The 19,473-nt window shown below is 34.6% G+C and overlaps 1 protein-coding gene across 1 annotated transcript in view; it reads left to right on the top strand.

Annotated features, from left to right (window-relative positions):
* The window catches only part of LOC115891946, a gene marked incomplete at its 3' end in the record, with an annotated part of 189,922 nt that overhangs the window by 130,043 nt on the left and 40,406 nt on the right, over positions 1–19,473 (top strand). The window contains 12 exon segments of the mRNA XM_030912557.1: positions 2,294–2,605; positions 3,694–4,014; positions 4,076–4,399; positions 5,974–6,288; positions 6,350–6,670; positions 6,758–7,084; positions 7,169–7,480; positions 7,539–7,865; positions 7,925–10,153; positions 10,681–11,634; positions 11,694–12,011; positions 14,315–14,623. Coding sequence (XP_030768417.1) covers positions 2,294–2,605; positions 3,694–4,014; positions 4,076–4,399; positions 5,974–6,288; positions 6,350–6,670; positions 6,758–7,084; positions 7,169–7,480; positions 7,539–7,865; positions 7,925–10,153; positions 10,681–11,634; positions 11,694–12,011; positions 14,315–14,623 — 6,369 coding nt within the window.

The following is a 19,473-nucleotide window of genomic DNA, read 5'->3' as shown; positions in this document are numbered from 1 at the left end:
AATTTGGTGGAAAAAGCCAGTTGATTGATTTAGCAGCACTAAGCTCCCTCTCTCTTAGTTATTAAATTACTGATTTAATATATCAATATTTTTGTTAGCTAGAATGAGATTAGAACTATTTTAATAGAATAATAAATGGTAGTGGGCCTATTGACAAGTGGATATATTAAAGTTGCGTAGACTTAAAGAAGTAACAAAAACAATCACAATACAGTGTTATTCACCACATACAACACGAAGTATTGTAGCTAAACGATTAGATTGTTACAAATTGTAAGTTTTGGGTTCGTTGAAGGACTATTAGAGCTACGATTTAAAAATATTTTTAAAAGATACAGAATAAAAATAAATCCGTGTCCAAAATAAATAAAATAAACAGTGTCCAAAATAAATAAAAAATATCAAAGTTGTATTTTTTTAAGTGGAACACCCTGTATATTATTATATTTTTAGTTTCTACGATTAACATAAAGTTAAATTTGATTATGGTTTGTCGCATTTTAATCTTACCGTTTTTGAAATATTTAGATTTTGTCAAAATGAATTAACAATTTTAATACTTCATTTCTCTAGACGTATTTAAGTTTTTAAAAACAAGTATTGTACTGAAGTTTTTCTATTTATTAGATTTTTTGTTGCAATAATAAAAATTATAACTACCTTATACAGAGTGCCTAAAAAGTTATTTTAACTAATTACTAGGTTTCAACGGCAATAACTTCTTTAATTTAAATGGAATAATTTTTATGTTTTACGAGAATCAGATGCAAAATTTAATTGTCTGTCAAATTGTATTATGCCATTCTTTACTTATCTCTTCAGATTTTCGTAGAAAATGCATTTTTTATTATTTAGACCTGATTTATCAATATACCCATGAAATATTGACATTTTAGATTATTTTTAAAGATGTAACAAATTGTCGCTATGCTAATATTGTCGATATAATTCGCGTATTTTATTAAAAATTTAAATATTTGTTAAAGAGGACCAATTAATATGATCTCAGTATTCAAACTCAGTAGGTACATTAATTGACTGTGTTGAATAATTGCTCTAAAGATTAAAAAACTGAATTTTGTATGTGTTTTAGATAGTGGGGTAAAAAGTACCACCTTAGAAATTTTATTTCATTTGTTCACGAATGCTTATTTAAAATAACAGAGACGGTCATTTTCATAACTTATTATTATATTGATTTCTGATTCAAATCCACATTTATTTAGAATAATTTATTAACTACAACAATTAAGTATGTAATTAACAAATTTTTGGGCGACAATAATGATGGTACATTATTTAATAATTAGTATACATTTTTACAAAGATTTAAATAGTTTTCTTTTTATAAAGGAACGGGCTTGCAATATTTTCGTTTTTAGTACATGTACATTTTGTACATTTGTTGCTTTAAAAAACCTAAAATGTCAATATTCCATTGGTATATTGATGAATGAGGTCTAAATTATAAGAAAATGCTTTTTTTTTAAATTTCTATGAAAACTTGAAGAGATAGGTAAAAAATGGCGTGATACAATTTTGATAGGCACTTAAATTGTGCATCTGATTCTCGTAAAATATACAGGGTGGAACACCCTGTATATTTAACAAGTTATTTCCGTTTAAAGCTAGTAATTATTTAATATACATTTTTAGACACTGTGTATAAGGTAGTATTATTTTTATTAATGCAACACAATGTCTGATCAATAAATAAACTTCAGTAAATATTTAGCTTAAAAAACTTTCCTACCCTTGGAGAAATGAAGCTTTAAAATTTTGACTACAATTTCACAAAATTGAATATATTTCAAAAACGGTAAGGTTTAAGTATGATAAACCTTAATCAAATTTACCTTTATTTCAATCGTAGATTTTTTATTTGGAGCATTCTGTATCTTGTAAAAATAGTTTTAAATTGTAGCTCTAATAGTCATTCAACAAACAAAAAACTTACAATTTGTAAAAATCTAATCGTTTAGCTACGTATTATCGTATTTGGTGAATAATCCTGTAAATTGTATTCTAAAAAAATCTAAGTTGTAATTCAGAATTTCTTTAATTAAAATTTTCAGTGAAAGATATTTTTTTTCAACCTAAATGATATATTATGAACTTTAATGATATATATTCCAACAAAATTTTGATCTCTATCATTATTTTTAATTCAAATTTTTGGTGTATTTTTATAATTGATTTCTCTAAAAAGTATAAATAATTAAAACCGACTTTATAGTTTTTCATATTTAATTGCATATTCCGAACAATAACGATCCTGATTTAATCATTTAAGTAATAGAAGAAGAACCGGAACCATGCCAACCATCGCCATGCGGTCCTTATAGCATTTGTAGAGTCACTAACCGACATGCAGTGTGCTCTTGTCAAGAAAACTATATCGGATCACCCCCTATGTGTCGACCCGAATGTATGACTAGTTCAGAATGCTCGCTCGATAAGGCGTGTATCAATACCAGATGCACAGATCCTTGCCCGGGAACCTGCGGTATCAATGCCAGATGTCAAACTGTCAATCACAACCCGATATGTAGCTGTTCTGTCGGTTTTACCGGTGATCCGTTTATTAAATGCAATCAAGAAGAAAGTAAGTGCAACAAAACATCCCCCTTTAGAACTTCATCCGTCATGTTAAGAAATGAAAGTAAATATAAATTGCCACCAACAATTTGCAATTTTTTCAATTATCATTTCTTTTTGAAGTTATTTTTCAATATGACAAGGCTTTAGTGATTATTGCGAACTATATACTACTATGAGCTGCCCATCATGTTCGACGTTTGGGAAATACTTGGCAGGACGGTTAAAGGTCGCGAAGCGGTACCAGCTTCATTAAATGAACTTCGCTTGGTTCTTAAAGAAGAATAGGAAAGAATAACGCAATATGATATATTATGCAGCCTCAATGACAGTATAAACGAATGAATACAGGCAGTTAAAGCAGCCAAGGGAGGCAACACAAAGTAATAGGGTATTTTTTACATTTTTTTCTGTTTGTATACTTGAGTATTACAGATGTTTTCTTTAATATCGTTAGTTCTGTTATCGTTAATCGTTAGTAATATTTATTAAAACCAGGACCGTATCATTAGTTTTCAACGTTTTTTTTTTTAATTTAGTATAGAGTATTCAATGCAGCGTAATATGACGTTTCGACAATACCGTCTCGTCGTATTAAAAAATTACATTCAAAGTAAGGATAACTGAAAAAAATGCAAATTGATCGCAGTCAGTTCATTTCGCTCTTCAAAATTAACCAAAGCATGTATTGACATGAATCAAAAAAACAAAAGGCTCAGGAGTCACGGTTCTGACCATAAAATTATATTTTAGGAAAATATACAAACGAAATTATTGCACAGGGTGTTTTAAAGTTGGGGTAAAAAAACAACACCTCGATTAACCCTGTATAATATGCCAAATACTAAAGTTTATAAAAAACTTAGTTTACGAACTAAAGTTGGTATAATTATATACAGTTTTCCAAAAATTCATGAAAATAGGGCTAAAAATAAAAAAAATATAACACTTTAAATTTGACCAAAAATTTCTCCGTTGCGTTTTTTTGTATCCCGTTTATGGCCATTAAAGAAAAAGTTCTAAAGGGGAATGTTTTGCGCTTAGTGCCGAATCTTAATCGGGAAACATTTCACTACAACTCACTAATTTCTTTAGGAAAACCCGAACCGCTTCCTCCAGCAAACCCTTGCGTACCGTCTCCATGCGGTCCAAATTCTCAATGTCGCGTTGTTGGAAACACCCCGGCGTGTTCTTGTATTCAAAACTTTATCGGCCGACCTCCAAACTGTCGGCCAGAATGTACCATAAATGCCGACTGTCCAGCAAATCTAGCATGTCAAAGAGAAAAATGCGTGGATCCGTGTCCAGGTTCCTGCGGATCCAATGCCGAATGCGTAGTAATCTCGCATCGTCCAACTTGTAGTTGCAGAACTGGATTCACGGGCGATCCTTTTTCAGGATGTGTCCTTATAATAAGTAATAGCCTTCTTTTTTGTTAGTTACAGCATAACTTAAAGATACCTAATTAATATTTTAGCTCCGGTAGTTGCAGAAGTTCAAAATCCTTGTAATCCTTCTCCGTGCGGTGCCAATGCGGAATGTAGAGAGAAAAATAATGCGGGATCATGCGTGTGCATTCCCGATTACTTTGGAGACCCTTATACCGGTTGTAGACCGGAATGTGTTACTAATTCCGATTGTGCTAGAGATAAGGCCTGCGTAAATAACAAATGTAAAGATCCATGTCCAGGCACTTGCGGTTTGAATGCAGAATGTACAGTTGCCAACCACGCACCGTCTTGTTCATGTCTACCTGGATACACCGGAAATCCCTTGGATTCTTGTAGAATTATACCACCTAGTAAGATTAATTCGAGCCTTAACACAGTACGAGGGTGATCTGAAAAGCTCACGATTATACAAAATTATACGATCTCACTATTATACAAAATATTTTTTCAAAATTTATTTTTATTCTTCTACGTAATATGTTTGAGATACCACACGTTTCGATCAAGATGCTCTCTCAACTCATCAACCTGTCCAAATTGGCGTGCTTGACAGTAAAGCTGATGTTGACAAGGATGATCTCCTCGTTAGCCGAAAATAATCGTTCTTCGTGCGTAAAAACTGTTTTGTGAATAAAATTGAATTGGTCACAGCTAAATCAAGTTAATGCAAATAGTTTCTAGCAGCAGACACTGTAACTGGACCAATTTTGTCTTGGCCTGAGGGGTGAGATGGTTTTCTTATGGAATAAAATTCTCTTCATGTACGGTTCTGCGATTTAGGCCTTCTGCAATTTATTTTGCTAATGTAATCGATATAGGTGTGAAGTCATCCTAGAATGTAGAATGCAAAATGTGTGGGAAGTTAATCACTGCGACCTTACAGAACTATTGGGTGTCCCCCCTTTTTGAGTTAGAACGAATTATAACTCATCATATAGTCTCAGGGCTTTGACAAAAACTGAGACGACTTCAGAGAGCCAGCTCTCCATCTCCGACATCAGCCAAAGTTTATGGTACGAATGGTTGTCTTCTCGGCGCACTCAGTGATGAGATGTTCTGGTGTTTCCCCATTTTCCCCACAAAATCTGCATTCGCTGTTGTTTCTTAACTTCAATTTATTGAGGTGTTCGTTAAGAAGATAGTGTCCTGTTAAACCGTGACAATCCGAAGATTGTTCTTACTTAAATCAAGGAAAATCTTTGATTTTTCTCGGTCGTAAGTTCTGAGAGAATTTTTCGAGTGTCTAGTCGATGGAATCTTCCAAGTTCTTGAGTTCCGTTTTAAGTTGGTTTCCACTTGGAAAGCAGAACGGTTCTGGGCTAGTTAGTGGAGTGTTCGCTCCTTTTCTAGCTAGATCGTTTGCTTTTTCATTGCCTTTTATCCTTTAGTGAGCGGGCACCCAGAGTAGGAGAACTTTACTTTCTTTGCCTAATTTATTCAGCTTCTCTAGGCATTATTTGCCCAACTTCGAATTGATGGTTACTGAGTTGATCGCTTTTAGTGCTGCTTGACTATCCAATAAAATGGCTATTTCCTGTTTTCGATAGTTCCTATCTAAGATAAATTGTACGCATCTTTCAATTTTTTGATAAAAGGTTTGCAATTAGTTGGTCATTGGACGTCCTGACCATATTTAATTTCAACACTCTAACTTCATGCTGGCAAATGATTTTAAATAGTCTCTTACACGGTATCTAACTCGTGCTTGATTACGTAGGTAAATTATGTTTCAAAAACAACTCGATTTTCTCCATTTTCACTATAACCATTATATGGACTCGTCCAAGCGACTATCAAACAAAAACTAAGCATCGATTTTACTACATGAATGTTCCCGTATACACGGCGGGATCAGCAACTTTTCAGATTACCTTCGTAGATTAAGAAAATTTTAAAACATTATAATACATTTTATCTTCAGTAGTAGAAGAACAACCCAGAGGAAACCCTTGTGTGCCTTCACCCTGTGGCCCTAATAGTATTTGTAAAGAAATTGATAATCATGCTGTTTGTTCATGTCTACCAGAATATATCGGTTCACCACCTTCATGTAGACCAGAATGTATGGTTAGTTCAGAATGTGCGCAAAATAAAGCATGTATCAATCAAAAATGTAAAGATCCTTGCCCTGGATCCTGTGGAATAAATGCTCGTTGCCAAGTAGTTTCTCATAATCCTATATGTAGTTGTCCCGAAAATTACGTAGGAGACGCATTTGTCAGATGTGTCTTACAAGAGAGTAAGTTTCTAGTCTATATTCAAATTCAAACCGTCCTTATGCATTCTGTTTTTATTTTTAGAACAACCTGTTGTTGAACCAACAGGAAATCCTTGTGTTCCTTCTCCTTGTGGACTTAATTCTCAATGTAGGGTTATAGGAACACAAGCCGCTTGTTCTTGTCTACCAAACTATATTGGTCGGGCGCCAAACTGCAGACCAGAATGTACAATAAACTCTGAGTGCCCAGGAAATCTTGCATGCCAAAACGAAAAATGTGTAGATCCTTGTCCAGGTTCATGCGGTGTATTTACTACATGTATAACATTAAAGCATAGGCCGGTCTGTCAATGTATTTCAGGATACACTGGTGATCCTTTCAATGGATGCTCTGTTATACCCCGTAAGAGCTATTACTTTATTACTATAAATTTTTATTAGATAGTCCCTTCAATTACATACAAAACTTGATATAATAATCTGCTTTTAGCTCCCCCTGTTACAGAAAAACCTCAAAATCCATGTAATCCATCGCCTTGTGGGGCGAATGCTATATGTAAAGAAAGAAATAATGCCGGATCTTGTTCTTGTTTACCGGAATACTTTGGAGATCCTTACACAGGATGTAGACCAGAATGTGTAACCAATTCTGATTGTGATCGTAGTAGAGCCTGTGTAAATAATAAATGCATTGATCCTTGTCCTGGTACTTGTGGACTGAACTCGGAATGCAACGTGATAAATCATACACCATCATGTATTTGCATACCGGGATATACTGGAGATCCCACCCGTGCTTGCAACCTGATACAAGCGAGTAAGAATCCAAAATAAAATAGTATACTAACGTTAAATTAACCCTTGTGTTAGATAAATATCTTACTATGTTATAATTATTTAGTTATAGAAGAGCCATCGAACCCATGCCAACCCTCACCTTGTGGGCCATATAGTACATGTAAAGAAGTAAACGGCATAGCCGTGTGCTCTTGTAACATTGGATACGTCGGCGCACCACCCATGTGTCGCCCAGAATGCGTAGTTAGCTCTGAATGTTCCCAAGATAAAGCCTGTGTATCTCAGAAATGTGTAGATCCTTGCCCAGGAACATGCGGAATAAATGCTCAATGTAGAGTCGTCAACCACAATCCAATTTGTAGTTGCGATTCTGGATACACAGGAGATCCTTTTACTAAGTGCTCTAAAATTGAATGTATGTCTCTCTATACTTCGTTTCTTTTTACTTTATTCTAGATTTCTCTGTATTTTAGTACCTCCACCACCTAGAACTCCTGAAAACCCATGCTTACCTTCACCTTGTGGGCCTAACTCACAATGTAGAGTCGTTGCCGATCAGCCTGCATGTTCTTGCTTACAAAACTTTATCGGACGACCACCAAATTGCCGTCCCGAATGCCTAAGTGATTCTGAATGCGCCAATCATTTATCGTGCAAAAATGAGAAATGTAAAGACCCTTGTCCGGGACTGTGCGGTATTAATGCGCAATGTACAGTTGTAAATCACAAAGCTGTATGTTCTTGCTTCCCTGGATATACCGGGGATCCATTTAGTTCTTGTAGTTTGCCACTTCCACCTTGTAAGACACTACCACATTTCAATCAGAAACTAAAAATTTATAATTATTCTTATTTACAGTAACTGAAAGACCCGCCACACCTTGTTCGCCATCTCCATGTGGACCTAATGCCGAGTGCAGAGAAAAGAATGGCGCCGGAGCTTGCTACTGCGCGCCAGGTTACGAAGGTGACCCGTACGATAATACCAGGGGATGTCGCAGAGAATGTGAAGTTAACAGCGATTGTGCAACTAAGTTGGCCTGTGTATCATATAAATGCATCGACCCCTGTCCTGGTACCTGTGGAACTTTAGCAGAGTGCCACGTAAATAACCACGTACCTAACTGTATATGTCCTGCAGGATATACCGGTGACCCATTCTTCCAATGCAGAATTATACCAACGGAACCCCCGCCGCCTATAAACCCATGCCAGCCATCACCTTGTGGACCAAACAGCCAATGTAGGGAAGTAAACAGTCAAGCTGTATGTTCATGCTTACCATTATATATTGGTTCGCCTCCAAACTGTAGACCTGAATGTGTAGTAAACTCAGAATGTCAATTAGACAAAGCCTGTATCAACCAAAAGTGTGGTGATCCTTGCCCTAACACCTGTGGTTTGGGTGCTCAATGTACTACGAGAAATCATAATCCGATCTGCGCCTGCCCACCCGGGTACACAGGAGATCCGTTCAAAAGATGTTCTATTCAGGCAGTGGTCGCTGAGCCTCCATCGACCGAAAGACCCAATCCCTGTTATTCAAATCCTTGTGGTCCTAACTCAGAATGCAGAGTAGTTGACGGAGGAGCGTCTTGTTCTTGCTTGCCGAATTATATTGGTGCTCCACCAAACTGCCGACCTGAGTGCGTACTTAGCTCAGAATGCTCGAGCGCTTTAGCATGCATCAATCAGAAATGTAAAGACCCGTGCCCAGGATCATGTGGTTCTAATGCTAGATGTAGTGTATTAAATCATATCCCTATATGCTCGTGCTCGGATGGATACACCGGCGATCCATTCACAAATTGTTATTTGTTACCGCCCTCGACTACAGAACAACCTAGACCTCTTGATCCATGCAACCCTTCGCCTTGCGGAACAAACGCTCTTTGTAACAACGGTATATGCACATGCTTGGCTGAATACAGTGGAAATCCTTATGAAGCGTGCAGACCAGAATGTGTCCTCAGTGCTGAATGTACAAGAGATAAAGCTTGTATCAGAAATAAATGTGTAGACCCCTGTCCAGGAACTTGCGGTCAAAATGCTCGATGTGATGTTATTAATCATATACCCACATGTTCTTGTCCAGATGGATATACCGGAGATCCGTTCCAAAAATGTCATGTATCAGAGCCGCCACCAAAACAAAACCCTTGCAATCCATCACCTTGCGGACCCAACAGTCAATGTCGAGAAATTAATGAGCAAGCCGTCTGTTCCTGCTTAGAAGGTTATCAAGGTAGCCCTCCAGGATGTCGACCCGAATGCGTAGTCAGCTCCGAATGTGTTCAAAATAGAGCTTGTATTAACCAAAAATGCATCGATCCTTGCCCAGGAACTTGCGGAGTGAATGCTCGATGTGAAGTACGAAATCATAGTCCAATATGTAGTTGTGGGGAAGGACAAACCGGTGATCCATTCCAAATTTGTAAGGAAATTCCTCCAGAACCAGTACCAGTTCCAAGAAAAGAGCCTTGCAACCCTTCACCTTGCGGGCCAAATTCCGTATGCAGAACTATAGGAGACTCGTATGACTGTAGTTGCCTGCCAAACTATATCGGAAATCCACCAAATTGCCGACCAGAATGTATAATCAACACAGACTGTCCTAGCACGCAGGCTTGCGTTAACAACAAATGTAAAGATCCGTGTCCTGGTATTTGCGGAGATAATGCGGAATGTTCAGTAATATCTCACACAGTTTCCTGCTCGTGTTTATCGGGATATACGGGCAATCCATTTGTTCAATGTATTGTAATATCCGAACCTATCAAGCCTTGTGAACCATCTCCATGCGGAGCCAATGCAGAATGTAAAGAAAGAAATGGCGCGGGAGCATGTATATGTTTACCTGATTACCAAGGAAATCCTTACGAAGGCTGCAGGCCAGAATGCGTACTTAGTTCAGATTGTCCCCAGAACAAAGCTTGCATCAGAAGTAAATGTAGCGATCCCTGTCCAGGAACTTGTGGTCAAAATGCAGAATGTTCAGTTATTAATCACGTGCCCACCTGTAATTGCATCGCAGGCTATACAGGAAATGCATTTTCTTTTTGTTCTCCACAAGAATTACCCAGAGAACGTAAGTATTTTAGATTTAGACCCCTGTAAAATTCTCTATATTTAAAAAAAATCTCTAAACTAACCCGCATAAGCTACCAAAATTTTATTTCGATATAAACTACCGTTCTCCATGGAACCTCTGCGTCGTATGAGAGGCGTCACCCTGTATATTTGATTTAAAATGTTTCCTTTTTTTTTAAAGAATTAACTAATAATAAAGCATTACACCTTTAGTTTGTATCATTACAGAGAGTTAATAAAAAAAGTGAAAAAAATCAAATGGTGACACTTTTTTTAAAATAATGTGGCTTAAAATTAAGGTGGTATACAATTTGCCGATTGGTCTTTTTCATACAAAATGTTTTGCTTGTCAAATGAACCAAAATTACAATACTTTCAACTTTAAACAAAAACGGCTAAGCCTAAAAAGTAAACATTTGATTGTGAATATCATATATCAAATTGCTTTTTAATTCAGAATACCAAATTCAAAAAGAATACCAAAAATATTATGCATATAATGTTAACACAAATATTAACTTGCAGCTACTGTTCATGAACCGATCAACCCCTGTCAGCCCTCACCGTGCGGACCTAATAGCCAATGCCGGAATGTCAATGACCAAGCTGTCTGTTCCTGCTTGCCAGAGTACCATGGTCAACCACCATCTTGCAAACCTGAGTGTGTAGTCAGTTCGGAATGTCCTTCTAACAAAGCATGCCACAAGTTCAAATGCGCTAACCCTTGTGCTGGAACATGCGGTATAAACGCCAGATGCGAAGTGATAAACCACAACCCAATATGCATTTGTCCATCTGGATTGAGCGGCGATCCTTTCGTAAGATGTTTCGAAGTAGTCAAAACTCCAGTTATTCCTGTTGTTCCGTCAAATCCATGCATACCGTCTCCATGTGGATTATACTCCGAGTGCCGTGACATTGGAGGACAGCCATCTTGTACTTGCAAAGTTAACTATATCGGAATTCCACCAAATTGTCGACCTGAGTGCGTGGTTAACACCGACTGTCCGTCTCATCAAGCTTGTATCTCGGAGAAATGCAGAGATCCCTGTCCAGGATCTTGCGGTTTTAACACCGAATGCCGCGTTCAAAACCACATTCCCATCTGCTCTTGTCTTCCTGGATTTACCGGAAACGCTTTTACTGAATGTGTAGTGGAACCACCACCTCCGCCACCCAAGAAGGGCGATCCATGTCAACCGTCGCCCTGTGGACCAAATGCACAATGCAACAACGGAATTTGTACCTGCTTGGCCTTATACAAAGGCGATCCTTATGTAGGATGTAAACCGGAATGTTCCTCAAACACAGACTGCTCTCCTAATAAAGCTTGTATTAATTTGAAATGCGTGGATCCTTGTCCGGGTACTTGCGGTCAAAGAGCGATATGTAGCGTTGTCAACCATCTACCTATTTGTAGCTGTCCGGAAAATTACGAAGGAAATCCGTTTAGTAGTTGCAATCCAGTAACTCGAGTTCGTAAGTTTTGAAAATATATCCACAATAATAATATACTACACGAAAAATATATTTCACAGCTTCCCCACCAGAAAATCCGTGCCAGCCATCACCTTGTGGTCCAAACAGTATATGTAGGGTAAATAACGGCATTTCAGTGTGCTCTTGTCAACCCGCCATGATTGGAAGCCCTCCACAATGTCGTCCAGAATGCGTTATTAGTGCCGAATGCCCCCTAACGCAAGCCTGTCTAAACCAGAAATGTGTCGATCCATGCCCCGGAACATGCGGAATTAATGCCAAGTGTCAAGTTGTAAATCACAATCCCATCTGTAGCTGTTCCACTGGATATACCGGCGATCCATTTACTAGATGCTTTATAATACAAGAAGTTAAAGGTACTAAAATGTTTAATCTCACAGTCACCGATTGCCCTTAGATTTAGTGTTTTTAGATAAATTGATTATCAAATATATGCGGTTAGGCTGATAGATAGGCTTACTTATCATTGAATTATAAAACAGGTAATTTCCAACCTGGTCTCACACTTGGTCTTGGTTACTGATGTATCTTGCATGATGCGAATGAAATTTTGCGATTAATTATGAATGATCTCATTCGTTACCTAAATGACCTCCACGTTATTGCAATATATTTATGGCTTCTCTTATATATTACCGTCAAATTTGTGTTTTTTTTTAGTCCAATCAAAATGATGTAATATTTTCTTTGATCAAACCTTATTTTATATTTTTAAACAGTATATTAACGTCTCCCATGAAGATTGGTTTTTATTTGCACAATTACTGCTTCTGTGTTACTATGTATTTTTTGAATCAAAATAAGTTCAATAGATATAATTTATCAATACAATTTATAAATAATTTTACAAGATACAGAGTGTCCCAAATAAGTAAAAAATATTATATAGTTGTATTTTTTTGAACACCCTGTGTAATATTATATTTTTAGATGCTACGATTGAAATAAAGGTAAATTTGAGTAAGGTTTATCACACTTAAACCTTACCTTTTGAAATATTTTCAATTTTGTGAAATTGCCTCGGAAATTGCAGTAAAAAAAAGGCTTCGTTTCTCAAAGGGTATCAAAGTTTTTAATACTAAATATTTACTGAAGATTATTTATTGGTCAGATATTGTGCTTCAATAATAAAAATTATGCTACAGAGTGTCAAAAAATTTATAGTAAATAATTACTAGCTTTAAACGGCAATAACTTGATTAATTTAAATGGCACACCCTGTATATTTTACGTGAATTAGACGCACAATTTAATTGTCTATCAAATTGTATTAAATAAATTTTTGCTTATCTCTTCAAATGTTCGTAGAAAATGCATTTTCTCATAATTTAGACCTTATTTACCACTATACCCATGGAATATTGGCATTTTAGATTATTTTTAAAAATGTAACAAATTTTTAAAAAAGTACCAGATACTAATATTGTCGATATAGTTCGCTTGTTTCATTAAAAAATTAAAAAAAAAACTATTTAAATATGTTTTGTTAAAGAGGACTAATTAATATAATCCCAGTATTCAAACTACATTAATTGACTGTTTACGTTGATTAATAATAATTGCTCCAAATACTAAAAAAAAAGAATTTTGTATGTGTATTAGACAGTGTGGTAAAAAGTAGCACCTTATAAATTTTATTTCATTTTTGTGACGAATGCTTATTTATAACAACATAGACGTTAATTTTCATAAGTTAACTTTTTGTATAAGGAAATTAAAATAACTTTGGTTTCACATCATAATACGACCACCAGCAAACTCCATAAGACGACGCATGGTGTCATTGATGACGTGCAACAAAAGTTGTTTTAATTTCCCTTTAAACAAATGGGCTTGTAATATTATTACCTTTACCACCTGTACATTTTGTACATATGTTACTTTAAAAAAAAATCTAAAATATCAATATTCCATTGATATAGTGATAAATGAGGCCTAAATTAGAAAAACATGAATTTTCTACGAAAACTTGAAGAGATAAGTAAAAAATGATTTCATACATTTTGATAGACAATTTAATTGTGCATCTGATGCACGTAAAATATACAGGGTGTTCTATTTAAATTAATCAAGTTATTGCCGTTTAAAGCTAGTAATTATTTAATATTAATTTTTGGATATTCTCTATAAAGTTGTATAATTTTTATTATTGCAACACAATAACTGATCAATAAAATATTCTTTAGTATATATTTAGTATAACAAACTTTGATACCCTTGGAGAAATGAAGCCTCAAATATTTTACTGCAATTTCACAAAATTGAAAATATTCAAAAATGGTAAGGTTTAAATGTGATAAACCTTAATCAAATTTACCTTTATTTCAATCGTAAAATCTAAAAATATAATAATATACAGAGTGTTCTATTTAGAAAAATACAACTGTAATATTTTTCACTTATTTGGGACACTTTGTATCTTGTAAAATTATTTTTAAATTTTAGCTCTAATAGTCCTTCAACGAACCCAAAACTTACAATTTGTAAAAATCTAATCGTTTAGCTACAATACTCCGTGTCGTATGTGGTGAACAACCCTGTATACTGATTAGTATGTTACGTAATAAAAAAAATAATTTTATTAGTTAATGCAAGAGTTTATGACACAATAAACAAATAGAAATTGAAACTGTTACTAACCTCACTTTCTTATTTTCAGTGGAACGACCTGTCAACCCGTGTCAACCGAGCCCGTGCGGCGCGAACGCGGTGTGCCAAGTGCGCGGCGAGAGTCCGGCCTGTTCGTGCGTCGAGGGTTTCGTAGGCCAGCCGCCCTCCTGTCGGCCGGAGTGCACTATTAATCCGGAGTGTCCGAGCGCGCGCGCATGTATCAACCAAAAGTGTCGCGACCCGTGCCCGGGCACGTGCGGTCCAAACGCGCTGTGTTCCGTCGTCAATCACAACCCGGTGTGCACGTGCGGTCCGGGTTTCACCGGTGATCCGTTCAGAGGATGCATCGTGACGCCACGTAAGTCGATTTTTGCATGTTTGTTTTTTATTTGGGTGGTGGATGGAAGAACAAGATCAAATTTATAAGCGTTTTACAGTTTTTTGAAGGATACCGTATTGGCTGGAGATAAAAATTTGACTTAGTTTTATTGATAATATACAGGGTGTCCAAGGCTGAGCGTGCATTAGAAGTTTCTAGAGAACTACAATATCTATATCGGAGATTTTTTGCACACTATTGTTTTACAACGAGATCAATCGATTAAAAATATTTTCAATATGGCGGCACTTTCTGAAATACCGGAAGTTGACAGCAACTTTCTCATTTTAAATGGGTACCCCCATTTTTTATTACATACTTAAATTCTCTGTAAAATTTTATGAATTTTGATATCAAAATCTGTATACCTAACATTAACCGTTCTTGAAAAAAAATATATTTAAAATTTTTGGAGAAAAAACTGCCTGTCAAAAAAATCTGTATAGCCTAAACGACAAATTTAGTCGACAGCCACTGTGGCATAAGAAGGAGACATGTGGCTATCTATTTCAAAAACTAAATTGTTCGAATGTCATAATATTGGCCGTAGCTGTCATGGAATTGAGCGATTAAAAATGAAAACCCACTATTTTTATTTCACTAGTAAAAATAAATAAATAAATAGATGGCCTTTATTGTCAAAAAAATTTACAATTTGTAGACAAAGGTAAAGTAAACAAACAATGTACACAAACAAACAAACAAAAGATAATACAAAACATTATACAAATAATATTGTCAGTCTTATTGTTTAAAATAAACATTTATATAAATTTTTACAATGTCAAAAAATAAAAAAAAATAATAATAATATTCAAAAATATTTAGTTAGTTTATAGTGAATATCAATGACCTCTAAATAAATTTATTTCAGTGTCATTGGTAAATATAGCAATAGCAAACATTAGACCAGTGTTTACAAGATCAAATTCGATTATCAAAATATAATTCATTTACGGCGTAGAAAGCCTTGTCTAGTAAATAACAGTTCAATGCTTTGCGAAAAGAAGAAAATGATGTTATGGATTTGATTTCAAATTGCAGGTGATTGTGCATTTTTTTCGAGTTGTATAATATTGAACTTTTAACTAACTCTGAGCGTGGGGTAGGTAGATAAAGATCTTGCTCCGCGTTCCTGAGTGGATAAGTGTGAGATGGCCTTTCTTGAGAAGCTGATACATACATTCAAATATAAATAAGGAAGGAAGAGTTAATATTTTTAATTTTTTAAAAAAGTCCTGGCAATGAGTTCTGCTGTTTAGTCCCAGTGAATATCGAACAGCTCTCTTCTGGAGTTTGAAAATGCGGTCAAATTGAGTCGCACAACACGTACCCCAGAATGGAAGGGCATACCTAAGGTGCGACTCAAAAAGTGCATAATAAACAGTTCTAGCCACTGACAAGTTAAGCTCCTTAGAAACAGATCTTAATGCAAAACAGGCAGAGCTCAATTTTTTCGACAAAGCTTCGATATGCATGTCCCATTTCAGAGAATTGTCCACAACAAGCCCTAAGAATTTTACAGATTTTACGACGTCAATGGTGGTGTTGTTAAGTACAAAAGGCTGCAGCGAGTTTTTATACGACAAAGCTTTAGTTTTAGAAATGTTGAAACTCAGGAGGTTCGAATCGCACCAAGATTTAATGGTGATTAAGTCATTTGATATAATCCTATGAAGTGCCGTGACGTCCTTGTTGCTCCAAGTGAAGCTAGTATCGTCGGCAAAAAGACATATTTTGCCACTGATGTTTATGTTACCAATGTCGTTAATAAAAAGAAGAAACAAAATGGGGCCTAGTACTGAGCCTTGTGGTACTCCACATTCTATTGGCTTGCTAGAAGACAACGTGGTATCCACCTTATGACAACGTGGTATCCACCCTCACAATTTGACTTCTGTTGCTCAGATACGACTTAAACCATTCGAGAGATGTTTTTGAATTCGTTACTTTTTAATAATTATACATGAACCTATACCTAAAATAAATTGTTTTTAAGTTATTTAAGATTTAATTTTAAAGCGTAACTTTTTCTTGATTTTATCATCTAGCTTCCTTAATAACTTAATTTAACATTAAGTGTCAAACCATCAGACAATTTATTTCCTTCTATTAAAAAACTAACTATTTTAATTCCGTATATTATAAATACTCTCCCAAAAAATCCTACATAGTTATAGACATTTTTTATTAGGAATACTACTGGTAAGACTTTATAAAGTGTATTTATAAAAATATATCTCGTATTTTAGTGATAGCTAAAAGCAATATGACTTGGCCAGATATAGTTTTACATCGCGTGACGTTTAAAGTCATAAAAAAACAAAAAAAAAGATAGGCTTTAATACTAAATCTTAAATAATTTAAAAAGGATTTATTTTAGGTATAGGAACATGTATAATCAAAAAGTAACGAATTAAAAAACCTTTTCACCAGTGAAATAAAAAAAGTGGGTTTCCATTTAAAAAACATGATTTATCTTTAATCGCTCAATCCCATGACAGCTACGGCCAATATTATATGACATTCAAACAATTCAATTTCTAAAGTAGATAGCCACATGTCTCCTCTTTATGGCCCAGTGGCTGTGGTAATTACTAAATTCGTCGTTTAGGCTATCCAGATTTTTTGAGAGGCAGTTTTTTTCTTCCATAATTTTTTTTCTCTCAAAAACGGTTAATATTAGGTGTAGAGTGTTAACATCAAAATTCATAAAATTTTACAGAGAATTTAAGTATGTAATAAAAAATGGGGGTACCCATTTAAAATAAGAATGTTGCTGTCAACTTCCAGTATTTCCGGAAGTGCCGCCATATTGAAAATATTTTTAATCGATAGATCTCGTTGTGACACAGTGATGTGCAAATCTCTGGATTTCCGTGTGCAAATCTCTGTCTCCGATCTGGATATTGTAGTTCTCTAGAAACTTCTAATACACTCTGACAATTTGTGAAACTTCTAAAAAAATAGATAAATCTTTTGATATCTTCAAAAAGTCTAAGGAAGCTAATAAAACTTTTTAAATGTGTAATAACACGCCGCCTGCTTCTACTTCACTACGGTGGCAAGCATAGTTTTACGCACCAGCTTCGCTAGTTGGAACATAAATGGAGCTATAACGAAACTCATAAATTAAAGAAGAAATTCATAATTGATTAAACGGAACTTAGTCAGCCATATTGAAACCCCTTTGCGGTCTCACAAATTTCGTTCATATACTCTTTCCTTAGTAGTTTTAGTCAATGTTGGAACTTTAGATTTTCTACCGTTGTAGGTACTTTTTGGTAAAGATATTTTCAAATAATATATTGCTGTTAAGAGAAAAATAGAAAAGAATAAGATTGAAAACTAGAGTATTAAAAGATATTTTTAGATATTGAGTCGATTAAGAATAACAATTCCGTTTTAATCTCATTATGTATTTAGCATTTTCCAAAAGTTATAATTTTGTGTGAGTAATATTATTAAAATAATTTTTCATATTATATTAATTGTAGGTCATCCGCTATACAGGGTGCTACAAATTCCAGGTACGATCATTGGTATCTCGGTAATCGTTATAGATACGAACATGGTTAAATTGGGGCAAAGTTGCGCTTTAGAATGTTCACCAAGATGCCATCAAAAAAGTTTTGAAAATTTCAAGGATTGCTTAGTTTTTTGGAAAAAACGGATTTTTTTGAAAATAATTTTTATTTTTTCCTGTCGTTATTTTTTAGAAAATCAAAAAACTAATTACACATTCTCATAGCCACTTTATTAGGGCTATCTAATGATATTTTTAGATTTTCAAATTAGCTTATAATTTGTGAGATACAGAGGCCAAATTATTTTTTTTAAATACGCACCTGCATTTTTTATTTCAGATTTTGAAAGACCTCGGTCTCCTGAGTACAGTGATATGCCGCACTTGATACTTTTTTTGGATAAAACAATAAAAAAATATTTAATTGTTCTTTAAAATAATTTCAAATCAGACTCTGTTTTTTTTAATTTATTTAATCTGATTATATTCAGCACAACAATATTGATCAACGCTAATTAACATTAAATAAAGAAAATCAATAAAAATTATTTTGGACATTTGAAATCAATAAATTTCACCATTAATTGTACAATAACAATTAACGAGTAATAAAAAAAAATTAGAGAGTACAAAATGCATTCGGAAGTATAAGAAGATCTGTTCAAAGAGCTATAAAAAAGACTAAACAAAAATAAATTTGTGCATTATGGAGTAATATGATGGTAACCCTTTCGAACATGCAGAGCATTAGAAACTAGTTTGTAGAAGTTGATTTATTTATAATAACTACGCTAATATTACGCATATTATTAGATCGTACACGGGGATTTCAAATTCGCAACATAAAAAGTTAAAAATAATAGATAGTTTTAAATTGCTGACCTGGATATTAATTATTTGAATCTTTCAAGACGTGATTTTCCTTATTCAATGTTAATTAGCGCTGATCAATATTGTTGCGCTGAATATAATCAGATTAAATAAATTAAAAAACCAGAGTCCGAGTTGAAATTATTTTAAATACCAATTAAATAGTTTTTTATTGTTAAGGTATTCAAAACAAAAAAAAGTATCAAGTGTGGCATATCATTGTACTCAGGAGACCGAAGTCTTTCAAAACTTCAAATAAAAAATGCAGGTCCGTATTTAAAAAAATTAGGTTGGCCTCTGTCTCACAAATTATAAGCTAATTTGAAAATCTAAAAATACCATCGGATAGCCCTAATAAAGTGGTTATGAGAATGTGCAATTAATTTTTTGATTTTCTAAAAAGTAACGACAGGAAAAAATAAAATTGATTTTC

This window comes from Sitophilus oryzae, unplaced genomic scaffold, assembly GCF_002938485.1.
Source record: "Sitophilus oryzae breed Bouriz unplaced genomic scaffold, Soryzae_2.0 scaffold_1207_pilon_pilon, whole genome shotgun sequence".
Classification (NCBI taxonomy): domain Eukaryota; kingdom Metazoa; phylum Arthropoda; class Insecta; order Coleoptera; family Curculionidae; genus Sitophilus; species Sitophilus oryzae.
The sequence above is the reverse complement of the archived record's forward strand: the minus strand, read 5'-3'. Positions and strand labels throughout refer to the sequence as shown.